General features: G+C 43.1%; 1 protein-coding gene across 2 annotated transcripts in view; it reads right to left on the minus strand.

The window, feature by feature from the left end:
- Positions 1-7,946: 7,946 nt before the first annotated feature.
- Positions 7,947-23,732, minus strand: part of PDZRN3 (PDZ domain containing ring finger 3) — a 127,584-nt gene continuing 111,798 nt past the window's right edge. For both annotated transcript variants that reach the window (XM_057366408.1, XM_057366410.1), the window contains 7 exons: positions 23,294-23,547; positions 21,072-21,159; positions 13,888-13,986; positions 13,280-13,342; positions 12,927-13,028; positions 11,750-11,866; positions 7,947-10,824 (listed from right to left, as the gene is read on the minus strand). In XM_057366408.1, coding sequence (XP_057222391.1) covers positions 9,268-10,824; positions 11,750-11,866; positions 12,927-13,028; positions 13,280-13,342; positions 13,888-13,986; positions 21,072-21,159; positions 23,294-23,547 — 2,280 coding nt within the window. In that variant the 3' untranslated portion in view covers positions 7,947-9,267. The remainder of the gene's footprint in view (positions 10,825-11,749; positions 11,867-12,926; positions 13,029-13,279; positions 13,343-13,887; positions 13,987-21,071; positions 21,160-23,293; positions 23,548-23,732) is intronic.

The following is a 23,732-nucleotide window of genomic DNA, read 5'->3' on the forward strand; positions in this document are numbered from 1 at the left end:
TTTGGTTCATGTCCAAGTGAGTGGGTGGGGAGACAATGAACTGATGGAACCAGCTCATTGATTAGAGATGGCCAATGGGCAAAGAAAGCCTTGGTTGAGACTCGTCAGGACAGGGATGATTGAGATGGTGACTTCATGGCTGTAAATCATTCATCTCCTGCTAGAAGATGTCTGGTTTGAAATTACCAGCAGGACATTCCAGATCAGATTCTGATCTGCTTGGAGCTGTGCTGATTCTCCAGTGCTGTCAGGCTCTGATAGGCAGGGTGGGAAGGATCCTCATTCCCTCAGTCCTGATCAAACACCCACTGAACCTGGTGAGTTTTGAGCTAACTTCTGATGACTCCCAAGCATTTCATTCTCTGCTTTATTTAAATTTCTGTTTACCAACTGTATTTCAGAATATAAATTTACAAAGAGTACCAATGCTCTTTCATATCTCCCCCTTCAGAGCCAGTCAGCTGTTGGCAGACTTATTTTTACTGGGTTTTTCCAGCTTTCTGCAAATAATCCAGGCTAATCCTTAAATAGCCGAATTCCATGTCAGAGAATTTTAGGATTTATTTCAGCCTCTAAAATTTCATGTGACTATCAAACAGAATAAAACATCCTTTGAAAAAGTCTTTATACAAATCCAATTGTGTTTCTCCCCAAAGCAGCAGCAGTAGCAGCACATTTAGCAGCTTCAGAACGAGTTTGATTTCTATTTCAAAGTGTTATTCTTTGTAAGCTGCTGAATGCTTGTGGAGACTTCAGAGAGGAACTGGGAATGATTTCCCATCTYCCTTTCTGTGCATTTCCTCACCTGAACCAGCACTGAAGATTCTCCCTGCGTGGAGGATCCTTTTGTGTTTGTTCCATTTGCAGGTTACCCTGGTGTGATGGACAAACCCTAAACCCACATTTCTCTCTATGATCACTCAATTTAGGAGATGCTCCTGGAACCTGTACAGAACACTGCTGTGGCCTGGGTTAGCCCTCAGGAGTGCTGACAATTAATGTTTTGTTAATTAGTGTGATGGAGGGCTTTTTTTTCAGTGTCTAAACCAGCAGATTTTGGGGATGTGAGTGCAGGGAGGAGCAGAGCTCTGCCGTGGCTGGCTGATGGCACAATTACAGATGATTTGTTCAGTGCTGGTGTTGTCTCAGCTGGTCACTCCTGTCCTGCCTGAATTCCTCTTGACATCTCAGAGAGGATTTGTCCTTCTGAGCGAGAGCTCCCATGGGACCACCATTCCTGAGAGAGGACAAACCCCAGGCTGGCCCAAGGAAGGTTTACAGAGCAAATTACACTGCCTGGGCAAGGTTTGCAGTTATTCCTTGCCACATTCTCTCCTCAGTGTTGGGTGCTCATTTCTAGTCCCCTTTAGCCTGCTCTGGTGTGGCTTCACGGGGGATGAATTGCTCTGGAGAATCCTTGTCCCTCTGCAGGGAAGGGCAGGGTGCCCCTGCCTGAAAACAGAGCATTTCTTTTTCTTGTCACATCCTTTTCTGTGCCTGAAAACACAGGAACACGAGGTGTACCTGATGCACCAGTGTTCAGAAAGAATTCAGGTAGAAAAGTGGTGCCTGTGTTTGTGAGTGCTGCTGGAGTGAAAACTTATAATTTTATCCAAATGGATTTTGAAAAAAAAAAAAAAAAGAGTACTCTTTCAAATGAGTGATTTCCTTGGTCACTGAGCTTCTACCTCTGTGTCCCTGCTTTTTCAGCAAAGGATTGTTGTTACCTGAACTGATCAGCAGGAAAGGGAGAGGGGGAGAAAGGGAGAGGGGTTTTGGGGTTGCTGGCAGAGTTAAAGGGGAATATTTGGATTTCTTATCTGGGGTCTATCACTGCTGTCTGTGGGTTGGCACAGGGACAGCCTAAGTCAGAAGCAGGACCCCTGCTCAGCTCTGGAGAAGATGAAAATCTGAACTGCATTKTTAGGGCACCCTTGCTGCCTCAGATGTTGGTGATGACTCGAGGTTTAGGGCTGTGCAGGGAATACACAATCCCTTTGGCAGGCTCTTGYTATTTAGCAGAATTACTGCATTTTGGGCTCGTGTGCCCCTGCTGATGGCACTAATCTCCATGTTAGGAGACAAAGTACCAGCTGTGCCTGGCCCTGCTTGTGCTGCTTTGGCCACATGGATRTTCACCCATTTAATCTGCAAATATTTCTCCACGCTCATCAGCAGCCACATGCAGGCAACTGAAATTGCCACATTTATCCTGACTCAGTTTTGCAAAGGACAGATGCTGCGTTACTGTAAAACGTGGTAAGAGGGTTTGCTAGCTTTGGTTTTGGTCCTTGTTTGTGTGTGAGTGATGGATGAGATATTAACACTGATGAGTGAAGCTGCTTTTCTTCAGTGAGGTTGGCTCCTTCTCCCAAAGCATGGAGTGAAGCTTCCACTGCAGGACTGGTCATTTATGCTCAAAGAACTTGGAGAGTGCCCTGGGACTCAGGAAGGAGGGGAGTTGGCACAGATGTGACTGCCAAACACAGGCAGATGTGTTATTGTGGTAGTTATTACTTTTTCCTAATAACGTGACTTTCTCTCAGCCTGAATAACTCCAAGAACACTTTTGTGCACACACCTAAAGGAGCGTAACCTCCTCCATCCTCTGGGGTGTGGGGTGTGCTGCCTCCAGTGCAGGGATTTTTGGGGTAAATACAAAACCATCTGCCAAATCCACTGCATCCCGTGTGAGCCTTGTACAGCTGCTTCTCTTCTCACCCCTGGTCACTTTTGGGGCTGTGCACACCCCTTTGTCAGGGTGATCTCAGAGCTTTGTTCCCATTCCTGACCTCATGAGCCAGCTGTGTTTGGGTCAGGGGACAGGAATTGTGTCACTGCTCCTCAGCAGGGACTCACAGGACACTATTCCCTGTTCCACACACCAAGGGCCACTCACATCACCCAAAACTCTGCATTTTGGAAAGCTGAGACTGGGGGTCCTAAATGAAAACTGCATGACCAGGACACAAAGGACATGCTGCTGTGTCTGGCAGAAAATGCTTTTGGAGGAGAGAGAGAGAGAGAGAGAGAGAGAGCCTGTGTTGGAACTGTTAACCCCCTTTAGTGTCTGCTTCACTGTCCCTTTGGGATTTGCCCAAAGCTCTGCTCTGCAGCACCTTGTTTGTTTATTTTGTGTTTAGCAATCCTTGCTAAAGCTGGGTTTGARCAGTGAATGGGGCCAGAGGATTTCCAGACTCCCTCCCAGCCTCAATTATTCCGTAATGCAGGTGCACAGGGATGCCCACAAAGACTCCTGGAAAGAATAAATGAAGCAGAACCTCTCAGCCTCATTGGGAAACACTGACACAGGAGAAATCTCTGTGGCTGTAGGTATAGAAAGGGTCAGTGTTTCCTCATTAGAGAGAGTTTTTGATGACTTTGGAATGGAAATACTGAAAAGGCTCATCAGTTCATTACCAAACAGTCATGCAGTGCTTGCCTCTGCCTTGAATTCTGTTTGTGAGAGGTTAAATACAGCAGAGCAGAGAAGTGTTTCTGGAAGAGCTTTGTAAGTTTGGTTTTGTRTTTTGTTAAATTTTGCATCTGTGTTTGCTTGATCTTATGGTGTAACCAAGTTTTTCTTGTGGAAATTATTTTAATGTGACTCCACTGCTTTTATTTGGGCTGATACCTTGAGCCCTATGGAATATAAATATTGGGTCCTTATATTGAACTGGAGCAAAACAGCAATTTGATAAACCTCGGGTGCCTTCAATTTGCAGCCTTTTGATTTAGTTTTATTAAACAATTATAGCTGGATTTGCCTTTTGGGGAGCTTTTGTTTATGGCATACAAAGCTAACAAAGCCCAGCTAAGCCTGAGGATGGATTATGGAAAATCAAAGCCAACTCTCCTAATCGGGACAATGGAGCCTCGCCATGACACCTGGGAGGCCCACACTCCAAYGTGATAAAGTATTTTCTGTGAGAGAAGGTCACCAAAAGTTCACTTTGACAGAGAAGTTCTTATTCTCAGCTAATGGGGCTCCCCGTAGCAYGGTGCTGCAGTCGCTGCACATAAAAAGGACAGATTGTCAAAGAAATTACCTTTAAAGCTCTTCCCTGGCAAACGGATTTGAAAGGACAGCCCGAGTGTTGTGTCCTGGCCAGAGGAGCAGTCCCTGACCCAGCCACACAAGCTGTCGTGCCTCTTTGCACTTGTGCACTTTAGGATTTGTCAGCAGTGGGATTTGGACCCCTCGATTTTGGGCAGGCTCCATTCTTCAGGCTCGTGCTTTAGAACAGAATCTCCTGCCTGGCTTTCTGAGCAAGCCATTTAATCTCTTCATGCTGTGGAAACGAAGACATTTTCRCTCCTTTGGGGATATTATATCATATGTGAGATGGACCAAGTCCTTTTTTGGTCCTGCAGAGCYAAACACAAAATCAAAACACATCAGCAGAGSCAGACTTGGCGCTTGTTTTGTGTGTGTTTCGTGTGTCATTTCCTGCACATGTAATCGATCCCCAGTCAGAGCTGGGCCCACACCCAACTCTGCAAGGCTGGGGGGATTATTTTTTCTGATCCCTTTCTGGCTTAGCTGGCTCTGTTTTCCCAGAAGGGGGAGAGATGGGAGTGGGGTGCAARAAGTGTGACCCAAAGCCAACATCATCTGCTGGGAGAAACAGGAATGGGCTGTTTGGGCTTGCTTTAACTTGGTTATCCTTAGAGGTGCYTGAGGAAGATTTTGGAAAAATTTAGTTGTCTTTTTAAAATGACTTTAAATTTCCCTTCTATAGAAAGGAAAAAGARTATCAGGCCAGATGTTTATTTGGGCATTGGCTCCACTGATTTGGCTCCACTGCTTTTTTTTAATGCTATTGACATTATACTTTTGTAAATTAAAACCCTAATTGGAGCATTGTTGCCAAGTCATTATTAATTGATTTGATTAAATCTCCTCTAAGAAACATTCTGTGTCAGAAGATGACAGTTTTTATGGGAAACTGGTAGAACCTTGTTCTCGTTTTGAACAACATCAGTAAAAAGCATTGCAATTAGGCACTTAGATTCATTATGTTGATGTACTAGCTTAGGTAACAAAAATCAGATGAAGTTTTAATTCCCAATATTCAAAACTCATAGGTTGAATCCAGTAGAACAGACATGGTTTTAAATTAATTTTGGGGYTTGTTTTCTACCTAGTTTTCAGAGTAGGCAATTGCATCTTTTWATGCTATAGAAAYGAGGAYGTTTCKAGTATTTTGGGGTAYTTTAGAATTCCAGCAAGARGCTTTAGGACCCAGCTGAGGGGAGRAGTAGACCCAASAAYAYYGAGCARTGCWTRCTGACTGTGAATTCACTTCATGGTCAGTCCTGCATGAGCTGCACAATTCATTTTGCAGCCTTTGCTCAGACACATCTCCTGGAGCTGCTGGAGGAGGGCAACAGGCTGGGGTGGCAGTGCATTAGCAGGGCTGCAGGATGGGTTTTTTTTGAAGCAGTGACCATCAGAAGGTCTGTGGGAGGGTGGATGAACAGCAGGAAACCCAGTTGTGCTCTGATGTACGAAGCTGTGATGGCCTGTCCCTTCGGATTCYTCACTGCTCCAGCTCAGGGTAATTAACTGTGTAAGTTAATAGACTGTTTGAAATCCTCTGGGGCTGCCTGCAGTCTCTCAGCTCACATCAGTGGGTTTTGTGGCAGCCCTGTGTGTTAGAACCCTCATGCTTGAGCATCAAATCAGCYCAGCTATCCTTTATCTGGGACCCCCTTATATTTCCAGTGTTTAACACATTCCACTGTCCCCACCACCATCGCTTTCTCCAGCTGCCAATCCTGTGTTTCTGCTAACATGATGTGACACTGAGATCTCCCCACAGAAACCCCTYAATCTTCTGCTCTGTGCTGTGACAGACACCTGGAGAGAAGGGAGGTTAATTCTGCACGTTTGCATTGGAACAGTGAGCGCATCTCCATGCAAACCCTGTGAAACTGAGGTGCAATTCTTGTCCAGATCCCTCCACTCTCCCATCTGAGCTCCCAGAGCTGCTCTGGTGGAACCCCAAGCAGAATCTTTGCTGTTTTGTCAACATCAAACAATTTACATTCAATAAAACCAAAGGCCTCGGGATGGAGGTGCGCAGCATCTGCTGTGTCAGTTGCTGTCTCTTATTTTTTGAGTTTTCTCTCTAATTAGTTTATGTTCCAATAAATCCTTAATACAGAAACYGCTTTAAAACAATTGAAAATAAAACAAAGGGAGGAATTTAAATTGCTTATGGCTTGCTTTGTATGGCTTCCAGGCATTTGAGCAATTTTGCTAACAAGTATCCGGTAACCTATTTCCAAAGGCCACTAGCAGATAATTATATTTGGTTAATTTACATACTTTCAGTTTATAATCCTAATTAGTTCTCCAACCAGTAGTCCCTAGGCAATATGTAGTCTTACCTCATTTTATTTGCCATCCCTACTGTGCAAGTTCTCTTAATTTACAAAAAAATGCTGTTAGGTTTGGTTCAGGGCTTTCCCATTTCAGCGCACATCTAAACCGGGYGATTCCATGCCGCTTTAAACCCTATTTGCAAATAAGTATTTTACATTTTTATGGATTTTTACATCTGGGAGACACGGCAATTCAGGGAAGCTGACCCCAGTTTGACACAGAGCCTGTTTGCACTGCAGAGAATCAGCCAAATTCTGTGTCTGGGGTGTCCCCTTGTCACCTCTGGTGGGATGAAGGGGCACAAGTTGTCAAGGGATGGGGACTGAGGTTTTGCTGCAGCAGGAGCAGGGATAATAAATGCAATTCTGTGAACTGATGCAAATTAATAAGTCCTATTGCTAAAGGAGAGCGGCRATTTTTAACTGTCCAAAAAAACAAAGTTTGGTGAGGAAAAACTCACAAGGTGTGAGAATAATTCTTGGCCAGTAATTTTATTTCAACATCCCAGTGAATGTAAATTTTATACTGTGGGTGCGTTGGTGTACTTTCTACGCATCCCATTGAATTCCCAAACATCTTCCTGCTGCTACCAATGTACACAAAGCTCARCACTGATGTCAGTGCCCAAAGGAAMCATTGCATGTGAGGTTATTCCAAAGGAGCCTCTTTTTATGAGGAGCTCCTTGATAATAACTATTCCTCATTAGAACATTTCAAATTTACTCTAGAATTTCCAGGCAGATTAAATAAGGCTTGGCTGCCTTTTCATGCCTGGTTTAAGGATTGTTACTCCACACTAATCACAGCTCTGTGCATCTGGGTTTCTGGGCTTGAGGAGAGGTTGTATTTTGCTGTGGCTCTCACACCTGCAGTTGGGATGAACAGAACATGAACTCAGAGTGAAACAGATTTGAGACAGAGATGGCAAATGTCTTACAATGAGAGCAGTGTGTGTGAAAATCTGGTGTTTTTCCCACTGCAGCACTGGTGACAGCAACAGCTGGTGGAGGTCAGGTGAAATCCCAGCGCTAACAAAGTCAATAGAAAAACCTTTCACAGATTACAGCAGCAGTGGCTCTTTATCCCGAAGAAAAATAGAGTTTGAAGATAAATTTGCAGAGGTTTATTAATGTGAGTGCCAGATTACATGGCCTGGAGCTGCACTTTCAGGAATATCGAAGTTCACTGAGGAGCGTGGCAGACACATCCCACAGTAATTCAGTGCCAGTCCACAAAGGGAGCAGAAAAAAACCTGGACAAATCCATTATTTGCTTCTTTATGACAGACAAAATAGGCACCAAGAACCTGTTAATCTCTCCCATTCCAACTTTTCACCTCTATCACCAAGCTTGCAATTTTTGCTCTTCTGAGTTATGACAGAAGGTGTGGGAGCAAATGTTCAAGAGAAGAGGGAGAGGTGATGGAGAACCTGGGAATTATTCCTAAATTATTCCTAATGAGTCTACATCACGTAATCCAGCAGAATATTTCAATTTATATCTGAATTCTTAACCAGAAAACACAAAAAGGAACGTGCTATGTATTTGACACCTCTGTCATTTTTTCACTGTATCTTTTAATCTGTATATTTATTTGCTTTAGTTTATGTATGCTTTAATTTACAWATTCTCTGTTTTTAATGCAAATCCCCACTGAAGTCTGTAGATGGGGTTTATGCATCACTAAGAAACCACAAAGCAAAAGAGCAAARGTTTTATTTCTTTCTTACAAGTCATCTTAAATACTGTGTGAGATGAAGWTAAGCATTGTTTGATTTTACTCTTCATATTTTGTCCTTCTCCCTTGCYTCTTCCCTCCATCTCTCCATTCCTCAAGAAATCCTCAATCCTAATTCCCCCCGAAGTCAGAATGCCAATTATTCCCTCAAGTTTGGCTCCAGTGGCTGTCCAGGCACCACAGGAGTTAACACTCCATAAAATAATATTCTAGCTGGTGRAACTAGAAGGGAATAAAAAGAATTTGAAACAGTTTGAAATATAAAACAATAATTTATTTTACTTCATTTTACTTGTTAACGTTTGTAGCTACTGATGATTTCATGAAACTGCTTTTATAATTCAATACATTCAAATCTATAAAGCAAACAGTTACTACCATGGGCTTTTCAAATTCCACAAACTGYCTTATATAAACAAATTAGCTGTACATGCACGTTTCTTCAATAGGTTGCAACATTTGCAAACATGCTTTAAAATCCTTTAAAGCTGCATTATAGTGTACTTTGCCTCAGGCTTTTCAGATGAAACCTCTATGCTTTCTTCAGAAACCTTAAAGAGAAGAATGTTTAAATGTTGAGCATAACTCTAAAAACTGTTGTTTGATAAATGTTAAATATTACAAGAGAATGACTCTAATTCTGAGTTTAAACCTTGAGCTAAGTATTGATAAACAGCACTCTGTGTAGAAGTGAACAACAGCAAAATAATATATAAAATATGGTTTCACAAAAAAAATACGTATGTGCAGTTGCTCTTGTGGGTTTTCTGCATTTTTTTTTTTTTAGGTACAGGAAAGCATGGGTACCTTTTAATATGAATATAGYTTACGCAAATTACCTGTGTAAGTATGGTTAATACATTTCTGATATTTAAACACTTCATGTAAAAGGTAACAAGTAAAAAAGTACAATCAGTATTCCAAAAAGCACTGCTAATATTGCCTTTGAAGGAGATGGGCAAGCGTCCTCTCCAGTGCAGAACGGAGATCGTGGCACCCACGGCTGTAGAGTTCAGTATTTGAACCATAAACTCGATGACTTTGTATCTTATATACAAAACTCTTGCCACATTGAACGAGGCATTGATTCCTACCCCATGGTAGTGTTTTATGTACATAATTTAGCACTGGGGATCGATTATACAGTAGTCACTGACAGGAAGGAATTGTACACCCGCGTGCCGTCCGGTGACTTTGTTCCGTGGGTTAGCAGTTCCTGGATTGTCATCCAATTGTCAAATATTTTTTTATTCCTCTTCTTCATCATTTTTTTGTGGCTCAGTTCAATGATGTTCATCTCTTTCTTCTCCTCTGCGCCTTGCTGCTCCTTTAGGCACTCCAACCTGCTCTGCATCATGAACTCYCGCCGCCTCCTCTGCTCCTTGGCTTTCACCAGGTGCTGYTTCCTCTCCTCCTTGCTCCAGTAGCGGCCCATCTTCATCTCRCTGATGGCATCGTCATCCGTGGTCATCCCACTACGCTCCTCCTTGATCTTTATGGCCCTTTCCCTCAGCAGCCTGTCCCTCACCGGCCTCTTGGTGATGTAGCGCGTCCCGTCGCTCCTGACCTTGACCTTCCACTCCATCCTGGGCTCGCTCTGGCCCGAGGCCAAGTCCTTGCACATGCTCACCAGGCTCATCTGGCTCTGWGCGTATTCCACGGCGGATTTCTGCTGGATCAGCTGCATGTAGCTCTGGTAGTGCTGGGCRTGGGCCGGGATGTGGGCGTGTTTGTAGGGTGAGTGGTGGTAGGGGGACACGCAGGAGCCCGAGCCTTTCTGCCCGTGCGTGGGGCTCTTGCTGCCATCGCTGCCTTTTCTCTCCTTGCTCTCCGCTTGCTTGCCAAGCTCGGGCTCTTTAGCGGAGGTGTGGCATTTCCCAGCGCCSGATTCGTGCGTTTCCGAGCCGGCAAACATTTGGGAATTCTTTTGGGAGCTGTTGTACGCCGCTGCCCCCTCGGTACCTTGACAGCCAACGCCTTCCGCAGTTCTGCGCAGGGAATTGTCGGGGGACATCTCCAGCGTGAGCGGAGTGCTCCGGCAGCTCTCGCCCGTGTTGTAGGCGCTCGAGCTGTCCTTGTCAGACTTCTCAGGCAGCTCGGTGATGTCCGAGAGCTCGTGCCGGCGGACGTCGATGCTGGTGTTGTAGTTCCTGAAGCCGCTGTTGTGCAGCATCCAGGGCTCCCGGTACTGCTCCTTCAGCTGCTGCATTTTGTGCGCTCTCACGATGTTCAGGCACTCCAGCTCGATGTTGCGCAGCTCCTCGTTGAGCATCTCCAGCTCCCTGTCGACGCTCTCCTGGTCGCTTTTGCTCATCTCCAGGGTGCTGTTGTGGTAGTAGAGGCTGTAGGGRTTGGCAGATTTCACCTGGCACTTCAGCTCCAGCAGCTCCCGGAACCGCTCGCACTCGTCCACGGGGATGCCRAGGAAGTCGACGTCGGTGCAGTCGGCCGAGATGAACGACTCGTTGCTGAACTGCATGTCCCCGCTCCCCAGGGTGTCGTGGCTGTAGGTCAGCTGCTTCTGGCTGCCCAGGGTGTTGGAGGAGGTGGTGTGATCGTCCCCGTTGTTCTCCTGCTCGGAGCTCTCGTCGTTGCGRGTGCTGTCGTCCGTGCGCCCCACGCCACTGTCCTTCTCGTGCTGGTTGGACAAAATAGTGGCTGTGTCTGTGGTGCCTCCGTCCTCCTCGTGCTTCTTCTAACAACAAAAACAACAGGACAGAGGGAAATTATTGCAAGGATATGAAATGTTTCAGGGTGTTTATTATGAAATGTTTCAGGGTGTTTGTTTTTAAATAGTTTTCTTAATCTGTCACTTTTTACACTTTCTATATCTTGTGGAAAGAGTATTATTACACTTTCTATGTCTATAGAAAGAGTATTGTTAAAAACTTATAGAAATGGTGTCCTTTTCAGAAGAAACTGAGTTCCAGCTATGTAGTAACAGTGGTAGAAGTCACATTTTCAAAATGTTTCTTCTCCCACCTAGGTTGCACAACAACATCCAGTTCTCCTGCAGGGCCAAAGTGAGAGCATTTCTCCTCCCAACATGTGGATGCCACAGATGATGTCGGGTTTTCTAAAACTTCAGAAAAAAAAACCTGAGAAATTGCTTTAATCATGGGAGAATGATGGAGAATATAAGCCCATACCTGTGCCCAGCATAAAATTTGAAATGTAAAAWCTTCCTCTTTGCCTTTCTCCCTTTATATAGATCTTACTTCAGTCATTTGCCTGGGTTCTCCATTTGGGTTTCCAGGTTTTGGGAGGCTGTTTTTCAGTCYGGGCATGCACATCAAATAGGAGATTGTATAAATCAGTTCTCTGCCTGCCCTATTCATCAAACACCAGCATCTCTCTCCGTGACCACAGTGAGAATAAGGAGTTTCCAAGAATTATGATCAAGTTGTTGTAAGGGGCAAAGCACAAAAGGTGTAATTTAAAAAAATCCTGGTCCCCAAGATGAAGTTGTGGATAGTCTAGTAATATCTTGATTTTACAGCAAGTCCCTTTGCCTTGATCTTGGTGTCACTTGAGACACCAAGGGTATTCAGCCAAGCTCAATATTGGAATATTGAGTGCAGTGGGAAGTTTGACAGCCCTGCACACCAGAAGGGCAGTACCTGCTGAAGCATGCTGGCAGTAAATTGCATTGCCTGGTGRTGCTGTTCCTCTAACATGTCCATGTGCAAGTCATCCAGAAAATCGTTTCTGTCATCATCCATCCATCCTTCATCCAGCTGTGTGAAAAGGGAGGGAAAAAACCACAAACCAATTGTTGTCAAAAGAATGAAGACTGACATAAATTACGGTTTTTCTTTGTGGACAGTGGTTGGGAAATCCCAGGAGATTCCCTCCTATGACAGTGCTGCCCTGTCCTGGGAAGGAGCCTGTCCTTGTGCTAAGTATTAGTATAGACTGTGCTACCTCCTCCCACAGCTGCCTCCATCTCCAACAGCAGGGTTTTATCTTCAGCAGCCCTTTACATATGAAAAAACTCCAGCCTTTTCATCCGTGGAAATAATTCCAAGAGTTGGTACAGTTTTGGTTTGTGCACAACTTGATTAGGATGTATAAAAATACTYCAGAGCCCGAAGCCTGAACACGCCTCTTGTGAGGCAGCATCAAGGGCCAGAACGAAAATCTGGCTGGGGTCTGTAGGATATTTTTACTCCCAATCCCAATTATCCCCACGGGAAAGATCAGAAATATCCAGGCTAAGAGGACAGTGATGATCCTGACCCTGTGTCTCCAGGTGCCCTGGCAAGGGCTGCTCTCCCAGCACCAGGAGCAGAGACAGATCAAACAATGCTGCTCCCGGCTGTTTGTTCAACACCTTTGTTGTGCTAATCCCTGCTCTACAAAGGAATCTGGTTCAACCTTTTATTGCAGCTCAGGAGGCTTCTTGACAGTATTCAARTACTTTAAGAGAAGGGCTAAATAATAGGTGCTTTAATGAATGAATAATCAATAGCTATAGGAATTAGAGTTCAGTAGGTTCTTCAAAACTGTGCCTCAAAACCATTCATAATACCTTGCACTGATGTTTGCAATAGCATTGCAGCATATATAAATCACCAGATGTCTTAGAAATTGAATTYTAATATAAAATATATATGTAAGTATGATGACTGCCGAATTTCATTATTTCAGACCATATATATCTGTGCAGTCAAACTGTGTAATATGGTTTTAGGTAGAGTTCATAGATTTAGGCAGGTTTTTGAAAGAACTGCTTTTTACAAAACAGCAACTGTTTTAATTAAGACTCAAGTGAGGGGCTTTTTGTTCCTACCCTACCTGAATTTCTGGTCTTGCCACAAGTAAAGAGATATTCTTGCTCTCCTCACTGGAGAGCAGTGCCACAGCTTCCTCTCGGTTCTGCACCTCGATGCCATTGATCTGTGAAGAGAAAACAACACCCTGAAGTGTTTTCATAGGGACATTTGGATGCTGCTGTGCCCAGCTCCATGGAACTGCTGGATGGATCCATGTGCACATCCCAGCCTCGTGCAGGGAAGTGCTGGGCAAGGATGTTGGTTTGGACATTGGATGCTGTTTCCTCCCCCTGCACTGCATGTGTAGAGCCTTGTTCCAAGGGCAGGAWGGGGATTTTTGGGGTTCAGGAGACTTGGAGCACTTCCCACACGTACCTGGATAATGCGATCCCCTTCCCGGAGCCGGCCGTCTTTTGCAGCGATGCTGTTGGGATCAATCTGCAAAAAAAGAGAACTCTGAGTGCTCTGCAGCTTTGGGASCTCAGTATTCACTTCCCTTTATTTCCTAAGTGGTGCATTTTAATGGAAGGGTTTAGATTCAGTAGAGTTTCTTTCCCCAAACTGGTGCAATTAATTTGAAATTGATGTGGYAAAAAAATGTAGGTGCATAAAATGCTACTGATTTTGTGGAAAGGAACAAAGAGACACAAATGGGCCCCAAATGTTTGCAAACAAAAAATGTGTGGTGTTTTTATAATTGATATTGTTTCTSGAATAATCAAGATCAAAAATTAAAGGGGGAATATATGAAAATACTTTGAAAGCATCATCTGAAACAGAACATTGTTAATATAATGAAATTTGGCTTCAGTGGGAGCAGGACTGCATTCAGTTGGGAGAAAAGGAAAATAATTAGATTTCTTCCAATTACTGCATTTTGGCTGTTTGTCCAACATGGTACAAACAGAAGACAAATGTCTTAACTGYCCAACAATGCAGTTTAAAAGATAAATTGTGTCTTATGGAAAGCAGCTCAATCTTACCTCACTCACATAAATACCCATGTCATCTTCATCATCYGTTCTGTAACAGACTGTGAGGCCAAGCTTGTCCTGGCTGTTCACTCTATGTAAATCCACTTCCTAGGGTTAAAAAAAAAGGAAAATACACTGTCAATGAGACACCAGTGACTGATGGAAGCAATTTTTCAAATGCAATGAAAATATTTTGCTTAAGTGATATAGTGGATGTCTTTTCATTTCACTTGTAGACGAGGTTAACTTACTGAGCAAAACGTGATTATATGCAGACAATCAATACCTGGGACATTTTTGACCCTTCAATCAATATGAAGTCATTTTGAAAATAGACCTTTTATTGATCTTAAGGAAGAAAAATTACCTATATTTCATGTAGTGGTAAGATTTCAAAGGCTAAAATACTTATAAAGTATGATTTCAATATTTGTCACAGCTGATACATCTTTCCTTATAAGCAGGGAAATTCTCTGGCTTTTCAGAGAAAATTATAATGCTCTATTACTTTAAATTGTATAATTTTCATGAGGTCATCTAATAAATTTCTCAAAAGTGTGACTGGAGATCAATATATTGTCAGCAAAGCATGTGGTATTGGTAATAGAAATATAATATGCATTTCAGTATCTCGCAAGTGTTTGGCTTCTGCAGGTCATGGTGGTCTTGTTGATCTTGGAGACATTTAACCCTTTTAAAAAATGTATGTTCTTCCTTTGTACTTTTATTTCCACGAGGAATTCCTGAAGGTTATTTTATTTTTCTGTGTTTGCTGCTGCTGTGTGACACTGGTTGGTAGGAAGGGTTGTAAAATCCACGGAGATACCCTGAGGCTGTGGGATGTTCCTGTGACCCATCCGTGTAGCATCCCCTGCTGCTTCTGAGGGATATCCTGGGGGTTTAAGGTGTTTAACAAATTTATTGTGATGGCTTTGCTGGTCCTGGGGATGCTTCATGGGGAGGAAGGTGCTGCTGCACACACAGAGTTGTGTTTTTACTTCCCTCAAGTGAGGGGAATGAGTGAGCCKTGGCTGCTCCTCAGTCCAGGATGGAGGAGGTGAATTTGGGCTCACTGCAAAAGGAAAAAGTGTGAGCAGGCAAAAGGACACTACAGGACCCAAGGGTGTCCCACCCAGACAGACCTTGCACCCCATGTTTGTGCTTGGATCCACCATTCCAGAGGAAAAGTCCTGAAAACACAGCTCCTTCTTCCTGMCATCTCTGCTGCTGTGCCATTTGGAAGGGGCAAGACAATAAAACAAGCTGATATGAATAATTTATCGGTGCGTCTAGATGACAGCTGCCAAGATCAGCAATCTCGTGTTATTTACTTGTCAACATGTGTAATTTCTTTTTTTTTTCCCCCTAAAGAAGCGTAGCTGTAAATGTCAGTGACATTTCAGCTGGTATTTAAGTGGTTTCAATCAATAGTATCCATGGTGAACTGCTGTGCTTTTTTCCCCCCCTCTTTTGTTACTTGAAGGTTTGAACACAATGCTTTAATAGCGGGGTTTTCTTCAGATTTCTAAAGCTTTAGAGCTTTCTAGAGAAGAGATGGAGATTCTTCAGAAGATGGGATAAAGAGGATTCAGTTCTGATCTGGGATGATCCTTGGGAATGCCACTGCAGTCAATGGGTTTATYCTGCATTTAACCATGGAGTGCACTGGGAATTTGTGATTGAGYCTAATTCAGGCCTAGAATGATTCCCATATTCCCTGCATACTTKAGCAAAAAGTTTTCATTATCTTCAGAAATGGTTTTATATACTTTATTGATTTGAAAATGTGGCAAGAAACTGTTCTGTGGTTCATCCCTCTGCTTGTCATACTGGCAGTGAAAAAATATATATGTACTGTTAAAAAAAAACCCAGAAAACAAACTGAAAAACATATATAAGGTTAAAAAAACCCCGCAAAACAGAAAAATATGGTGACTTTGGCCATTGCTTAAATAGATCCTGTGTAACCATAAACACTTGGAGTGGAAGGAAAAGAGGGAGCAAGCTGTTATTTTCATTTTTACTTGCCACATGTTTTCACTAACAATAGATGTTTTTCCAACATGTTTTTCCAACAATGTATCACTAATAAAGGGTATAATAACTAAAAATAAAGTCTATGTTTTTAAATTGTACCATTCAAAATGTCACTTACTAGATATACTGAAGGTAATAAATAATCTGGTAGATTAAAGAATATATCTTTTGGAAGGAAAAGAGCTATTTGTTGTTTAAAAACACACTCAGAAATAAAGCAGCAAAAAAAGCTTGAGCAAAAAAAAATTATAGAGCAGGTGTTTAGAATCTGAATTTTTATGAGTAATTAGTTGACAGACTTACTCTTGGGTACAATCCCTCTAGTCCTTGGAACGAAGTGAGGAAGTGGATTTGATGCTACCCAAATATGATAATTTTATGAACTTAAACACAGGAACAGCTGCTTTCTATGGGTCTTTGCGTCAGTGAAGTTTTAATATAACCATAAAGGTTTGAAATATTTCAGAGATAAAAGTGTGCAATTCCAGTTGGAGTTGAAGAATCAACACCAGAGTCTTCAAAGCAAAGGTTATTTTCCATATTCAGAGGCAAGTCTTGGTAATGCAGAGATACTTGAAAGGGGAAAATTGAAAAGTGGCACCTGCAAGTACAGGTATTATGGCAGCTTGAGTAATTGCACCAGGAATTAATTAAACAGAGAAATTAATATGGGCCTAGAGGACTTTAAAGGTGTAAGTTTGCAATGCCACACTGAGGTTATTCCAGACCTGGTGTGGATCCACAGAAAGCAGCTGGAAAGCAGAGGTGCTGCCCACGAAGTGTGGGAATGTTTGGGCTGGGTTAATATGATAATGTAAAAAATCCGTCTGTGAGAATTTTTACACTCACAGATAATTCAAATCTGCTTCTTCAGATCAGGTAAAAGTGACATTTTTGAGAGATGTTCAAAGGAGGATTTGGATGCTCTTTCAAAATAGTCTGTGTAAGAGAAGTGTCTGAAAGATTATTGGCTCCTCGTCAAATGCAGAGCCAAGGAGGGCTCCCAGAGCTGGCTCTGAAATCCATATGGCATTTGGAGCAAGACAAGAAGAAATGAGCATGCCCTGTGACATTATACCTGCAGCCACTCATCATAATGAATCAGGAGCAAGTGATAATAGTAAATTAACCTCTATAAGCTCTGAAGATCCTTCATTTGCAGGGGATTATTGAATTATTGTACTGCTGATTTAGAATTATGGCCTGCCTGCAAATTTATAAAAATCAAAGTCCTTTCCCTAACGAGACAGAAATGAGCAGCAGAAATCTGAAATGACAGCGATGGGTAAAAATAGTTCAGTCACTCACAAAGCCTCATCACAGCTTGCATGGGAAGGGCTCAGTCCTTCTCTCTCTCTCTTTAAGATGTGGTGGGGTTTTTTTTTCTGTGCTGACCTCTGCCATACCTGACCAGCAGGGCCCCCTTTTTGCTGTTCCATTAAGAGGTTTCACACAGACAAGAATGTCTGGGAAATAAATATGAAGAAATATTTCCTTTTATACTGCACAAGGCCTTCTTGCTGCTTTTTGGCAGCTGACCCTAGTAGAGCAGGAGGAAAAATCTTGTTCATGCCTTCTTGAACCTAAGAAAGTAATCTTTATATTTTCATATCAATGCAGTTGTCAACACAGGTAAAAGAAAAAAAAAATCCCACCCCTTTGCTTTTTAAAGGAGAAAATGCTATAAACCAGGTTTTCTTTCCAAAATTCTYATCCCTAGAGAAGTAGAAATCCACCTGGAGGTTTCTGTGGCAGCCCAGCTCTGTGATGGTAATTCTTCGTCAGATCATAGAGGCTGCACCAGCTTTAGCCATCAGTGGTGCTGGGGAAGGCTGAAGAAAAGTGTTTCTCACCCCATGAAAAGCGTTTGGGATGCCGAAGTGAGATAACTCGAAGGATGCCCAGGCTCTGTGCCAAGCAGATGGGCAGTGGTCCATGATTCAGACCTTTCTCACACAACATGAAGTGTTGAGGCCAGGCTGAAACCCTCCAGAGAGCCGAGGGAGGACAACCTTTCAGTTGTGAGCTTGTGAGCCAGATGAAATGTTTTACCACTTTTGCATTTGTTCCAAACAAAGAACACACAAATATTTGTGTTAGAGAGCACAGCTGTGAAGCTTTTTAAACCTTTCCATATTCAATYGCTGCCTGAAGCAGGCCTGCTCAAGCTGCAGCTTTTTGTATTCAGACACAGCAACGCCTTGAGAAGCTCCTGATCAGTGCAACTCCCTGCAGAGCTGGAGTTTTCATAGAGAAGAAATATATTCACATAAAAGATGCTTTGAAATTCTTTGCAAACGGGATGGAATAAAAGTTGCAGAGTGCCTGTGATGGAGCCTTCCAATTCCCATGTTCAGAGAATTGCCTCTCGCCTCCCTTGCAAACAGATTACYGGAGAAGTTAAAAAAAAAAAGTTTCAACCAAAGTAGTAAAGTACAGCCAAAGGGGAGAGCTTGAAACCCTGGTACTCAAAATTTTATTTATGGTTTCCTGAAAGCAGTGAGGCATTAATTGCAGATTKTGAAGCACAAGTTTTGGTGCTCAGTGTGTTCATCTTTTGCTGATCCGCTGTTGTGGTTTCATGCTGGAAACTCTGGGGGTTGTGCACTGGGTGGGCAAAAAGCTCTTTGAACGAATCCGGTGTCCTCCTCCAGTCCTTTGACAAGAATGCTTCATTTCTGTCCAAGACTGAGYGAAAGTATCAGAGGAGAATTTCTCAGCAGTAGCAAACATTTGATGYAATTTTCTTCTGCAAGCTTCACTGACTCTCAACTAACCATTCAGTGGAGCTCAGTTCTTTCCTTGGAAAGAAAGACCTACATACAAGTTGCACATTGGGAAGGGTGAAGACAGAAAGTCAAATGGGAGGGAACAAGCCCCTTTTTGATGTAGAATGTTCTCCTTTGTAATGTGAGAAAGTTCCACKGAGAGAGCCCTCGCTTGGGCTGTGTCTGACAGCTGGACAGACTTGTTTGAATAAACATATTAATGCACAACACTGCTGGGGAATCCTGGAGTGACATTATTCTTCCTTTATGAGCCTGAAATGACTTCTAGCTGGGCCTCYGTGAAGAATGAATGTACTTTTAATTTATAATAAAATAGGAGYTCACGATTTAGCTCCTCTTTACTTGTGGCACGCAAACTTCGAAAGAAAAGAAATGGTATTTATTTATTTTCGTGGTAGAGAATATATGGCAGCTACCTCTGAGTCATCAATTTTTAAGACAAATGTTGAGAGATAAAACCGAGAATACAATTTTGGCACCTCAGCAATACTGCCAGCATAAATTCCTTCCTATGGATATTTACATTGGAGGCTCGTTGCAAACTTGGCTATTTCACCTTTTTTGTCTTGTTTACTTGTTACAAATCACTAACCAGTCAGTTATAGRCCATAAAAGTTTCGATGAGGAGCTTCTGATTTAAATTCAAAGCACATTTTATAGACACAGAAACCCAGAAGGCTGACTTGATGGCTTTCTTACTTTCGACATTCCTGCTGCAGTCAATGAAACAGTGCCTTTGTGGTCTTTTAAAACATATCTATCAAAAGGCAAACAAAAAAGCAACCAGCCAGTTGAGTCCCTGTTAGCACTTTGACCTTACCATTGATCATAGTCTTTACAATTTGAACAGGAATCTTTAGTGGTTTTTAAGAAATACTATTAGAGCACAGAGACTTTTCTAATGTTCATCTGCCTGTGTTACTGAGCTGATCACCTTTTGCCATCAAGTACTATATCAATGTCAAAGTTATTAATGTTGTGGTTTAAGGCATATTAACGTTTGGCTACCGGAGTGCGTGTGTTTAAACTGTTTTCAGCTCAACTGGTTGACCTTCTAATGGAAGCATTAGAATTTATCCACAATATCAGATTTCCTAAAAAGTAGATTTTGGAAAGATACTGGTAGAAAACACGGATTTGTTCAACSATTTCCTTTGAGACTGAAATCTATATTGTATTTGTTTTCATTTGAGAGGAAAAAGAAAGGCCCTTGTTTGAAAAGTAAGGCCTTGAAGTCTGCTAAGTAGCATTTGTTTTACTGGCACTTTGATTTTATCCTGCCTTTGATTTACGTTTGTATACAGAGATGAATTGCTACCAGATCCGCAGAATTTGAGAACAGCTTGCAAACTTTTTATGGGGTTTTAGTCCTTGATCCTGCAAACACTTTTATAGAAGGAAACAACCCCGTGCTCATAGAATGATTGAACTCTGCTCCCACTGAAGCTGCTGATAAATCTACCACTGATTGAAGCAGAGCTTCAGGCAGGTCAGCACTGCTTGCTTTGACAAATAGATATTAGCAGGACCAGGATCTAAGAAATCAGAAGTGCAAGCCACCTAAGGGCATCAAATATTCTCTTACTGATAATCTTGGRTGGATCAGCTGGGCCAGACATTGCTGGCAGTGTTTAGAACTATTGGGATACTTGGCTGTTATTTATTACAAACAATTAAAAACACTTCACTGGGTCAGTACTGTTGAAGCATCTTGCAGAACCTCACAATTTATGTGATGCACTTYGGATGGCTGGGAGCAGATTATTAAAATTAAGAATGAGAAAACCAAAGATGAACTTCTGATGGGATATAGAAGAACTAAAGGTGATTTTTAAAGATTTGGCAGGGAAATGGACTTGCATACCTTCATGACTGGTTCAACTTTTATTATCTGTAATTTCATATGTATACATATGTCACTTTTAAGTAATGAAAAAAGGGAGGAACGGCTCAGTATAGCAGCAAATCTATCCTGGCCTTGTCTTGTAAACTTAACAGACTTCTAAATTGTATGATCAAGAACATCTGTTTCTCAGCCAGGGAATATTTAAGGGAAACTCACACGTTTTTACTGTGGTTATGTGGAACAGGTCCTGCCACTCAGCAGAGCCTTTCACATTTTCAGAAAGCCTAAATCAGCACASTTACACAGAATTTAATTAAAGGAATCAATGACTTCATTATTTATGTTAATTTGTTGGCTGGAGATCATCAGTGCTTGGCTCACAGTTCAATGGACTAATAAAGGTATCAGCAACTAGTGAATGATGTTATCACAAATATCTGCTTTGAAAAGTCTTTTCACTTTATACCATTCAAGGACCTTGAAGTGCATTTGTAAATGAAATAGTTACTCAGATTAAGTACCTCTAATTCCAACTCATCCCGGTCCATTTCTTGATGAATTCCTCCCATGTAGTCATTGGGGTCATAGTATTCATGCACRGATGGATGACTGGGAAAAACAAAAMAAGAGTATWTTTTAGGACAGCACTYAGGACTTCAGTGGAACTTGTTAAAGCATTCCAGGCTTGTAGGGAGATGATGGACTAACCCCCCTACACTGAGGAGCTGCATGTGGCTAATTCTATAAGCCACACCATTTACACCACTAAGTGTTTTAAATGAAAATTCCATGTATTGTAAGAGGACAGCCTGCTGCTTTTTACTGCTTGAGCTCTCCCACACTTCCACTGCYCGTACTTTGGAAGTTGTAAGCAGTGTAATGCTCTTGTGATCACTGATTTCTATGCTGGACTGTTTTATCTGCAGTGAAAGTAAACTCCCTTTAATTCTCTGTTAACTAGATACTAGGCTATTTATGTACCAGCATCTGTTAATTGGCTAAGATTGGCAAACTGTGTTAGAGGCAGGCGAGATTAATCTGAATGGGACTGGGAGAAGTGAGAGGAAACATCAGGGACAAATGACTCCGTTAGCTTGCACATGCTGGGTGCCAGCACACCCAGAGGAGAAGGGCTGAGGGAACACAACACCTCCAGCTCACAGGAAGGGCACCGGTGATCCAGCAGCTGGAATCTGTCTGATGAATAAGGAACAAAATGAAGGTGGTAGGGCTGAGCTGGAGTAATGCAAGCATGCTGCAACCCAAATCAAAAAAATGACAGAATCATGGAATATGAATCATGGTTGGGGTGGAAGGCACCTTAAGGATAATCTCATTCCACCCCTGCCATGGGCAGGGACACCTTCCACTATCCCAGGCTTCTCCAAGCCCCATCCAACCTGGCCTTGGACACTGCCAGGCATGAATTATGCACGGYTTCTCTGAGCAACCTGTGCCCAGGTGTTCACCGCCCTCTTAGGGAAGAATTTCATCCTGATTCATCAGGAATTAATCTTTGCCATTTCCTTAGTGTAACTGGTTTAGCAGTTGGCAAGTCAGAGGCACTGAAAGCCCCTCCTGTGGATGAGGTTGGCAGTGTGCGGTGTCGGGGCTTTAGGAATAAGCACGTCCTCTCCACAGGCTCCAAGCCCTGCTGTTTGCTCGCTGCAAGCTCAAAGCTGCAGCCTTTTGTCAAGTATTTCCACTAAATCGTGCTGCTGTGCTTGAACTTTCAATGGGCTGGGAATAGGTGGCCGTGCTGGAATATCCGCTGGAACCATCTTTYAAATATCAGCGGGGAGAGCGAGGAGAGGAGCAGACCCTGCTCACAGAACGGGGCTCTCAGTGTGTGGATGTGCTGTGAAAGTCGCTCAGGAGCAGTGCAGGATCAGTGCCTACCTGCAGCCAAACCCTTTATTTATTTTTACTTTTTATTTCCCTGGAGCGCTGGCAAAGATGCCTGGAGAGGCGCATGGAGCGGGTGTGCGCACCCATCCTGCCTCTCACCATGCTCAGGATCACCTCAAAACCAGGATTTTCTGCAACTTGACCACATCAGTCTCTCAGCCAGCAATTTAGAGGGTCAGAATCCTTTCCAGAGCCTGCTCCCCGTGGGGATGCRTGGCAGGATGACAGGCAATCTGTGGGGGCTCCTCGGGGAGCTGTTTGCCTCTCCAACAGCATGCGAGGGCGGGGGGCGTGTGCGCCGCCAGATAATTGTCATTTGTGTTTGTAAGTACAAAAGCATCAAATTACCATTAACAATAATTAAAATTTGATTCTAAAACATCCATGACAACACTGGTAAGTAATTTTAGTCCTGGAAAATAACTTATTCGAGTAACAGCGCTGCAGGGTTATAATAAAGTAATTAATACACTGGAACAGAATGTGGCGGCTCTTAGCATTACACAATTTATGGCGGCCATAAAAAATAAAGTTAAAACATAAGCAACCCAAAGAGGCAGTGAGAGGAATTACAAAATGCAATAACTTTATCCATCAAATGCCAGCAAAAAAAAAAAAGAGCTTTATGAGGCCAYGTTGTGACTCAGTGGCATTACTCATGTGAGTAATGTCTTGCTAATGTGCAGGAAAAATGAAAATGCCGTGAGTTACGGCTCAGMGGTGGATGAATCCTGGCTACTGCTGGGAGTAGATGTTTACCAGCACACCAAGGTGAGACTATGAAGTGGTTCTAGCATACACAAGGAATTTTGAGGCTCAACAAAGCGTGGCTTACTCTTCRGGCAGGAGGTAGGGGTCCAGGCCGGGGACGGGCGGTGACGGCGAGCCCATCTTGCTGAGGGCCATGATGTGCTGGAAGGTGATGTCGGTCTGGGTGCTGGCGTCCACCAGCTGTGGCTCGTGGGCTGTGCCAAAGGCTTTGGTGCGCGGGGTTCGCCGCAGCACCTGCACCACGATGGGCTCCTTGGCCGTCTTGAACGCCTCCACYGCCTGCTCGTGCGTGGCTTTGGATAAATCCTTCCCATTGACCTGCGGGGAGAAAGGCAGAAAAAGCGTGAGGGACCCAGGCTTGGCTCCCAAGGTACGAGCGGCCCATGCCAGGATGAGCTATAACCCCACTCTCTTTCTCTTTCTCTTTCTCTTTCTCTTTCTCTTTCTCTTTCTCTTTCTCTTTCTCTTTCTCTTTCTCTTTCTCTTTCTCTTTCTCTTTCTCT

This window comes from Malurus melanocephalus, unplaced genomic scaffold, assembly GCF_030028575.1.
Source record: "Malurus melanocephalus ecotype Western Australia unplaced genomic scaffold, MMel_1.1 scaffold_64, whole genome shotgun sequence".
Taxonomy (NCBI): domain Eukaryota; kingdom Metazoa; phylum Chordata; class Aves; order Passeriformes; family Maluridae; genus Malurus; species Malurus melanocephalus.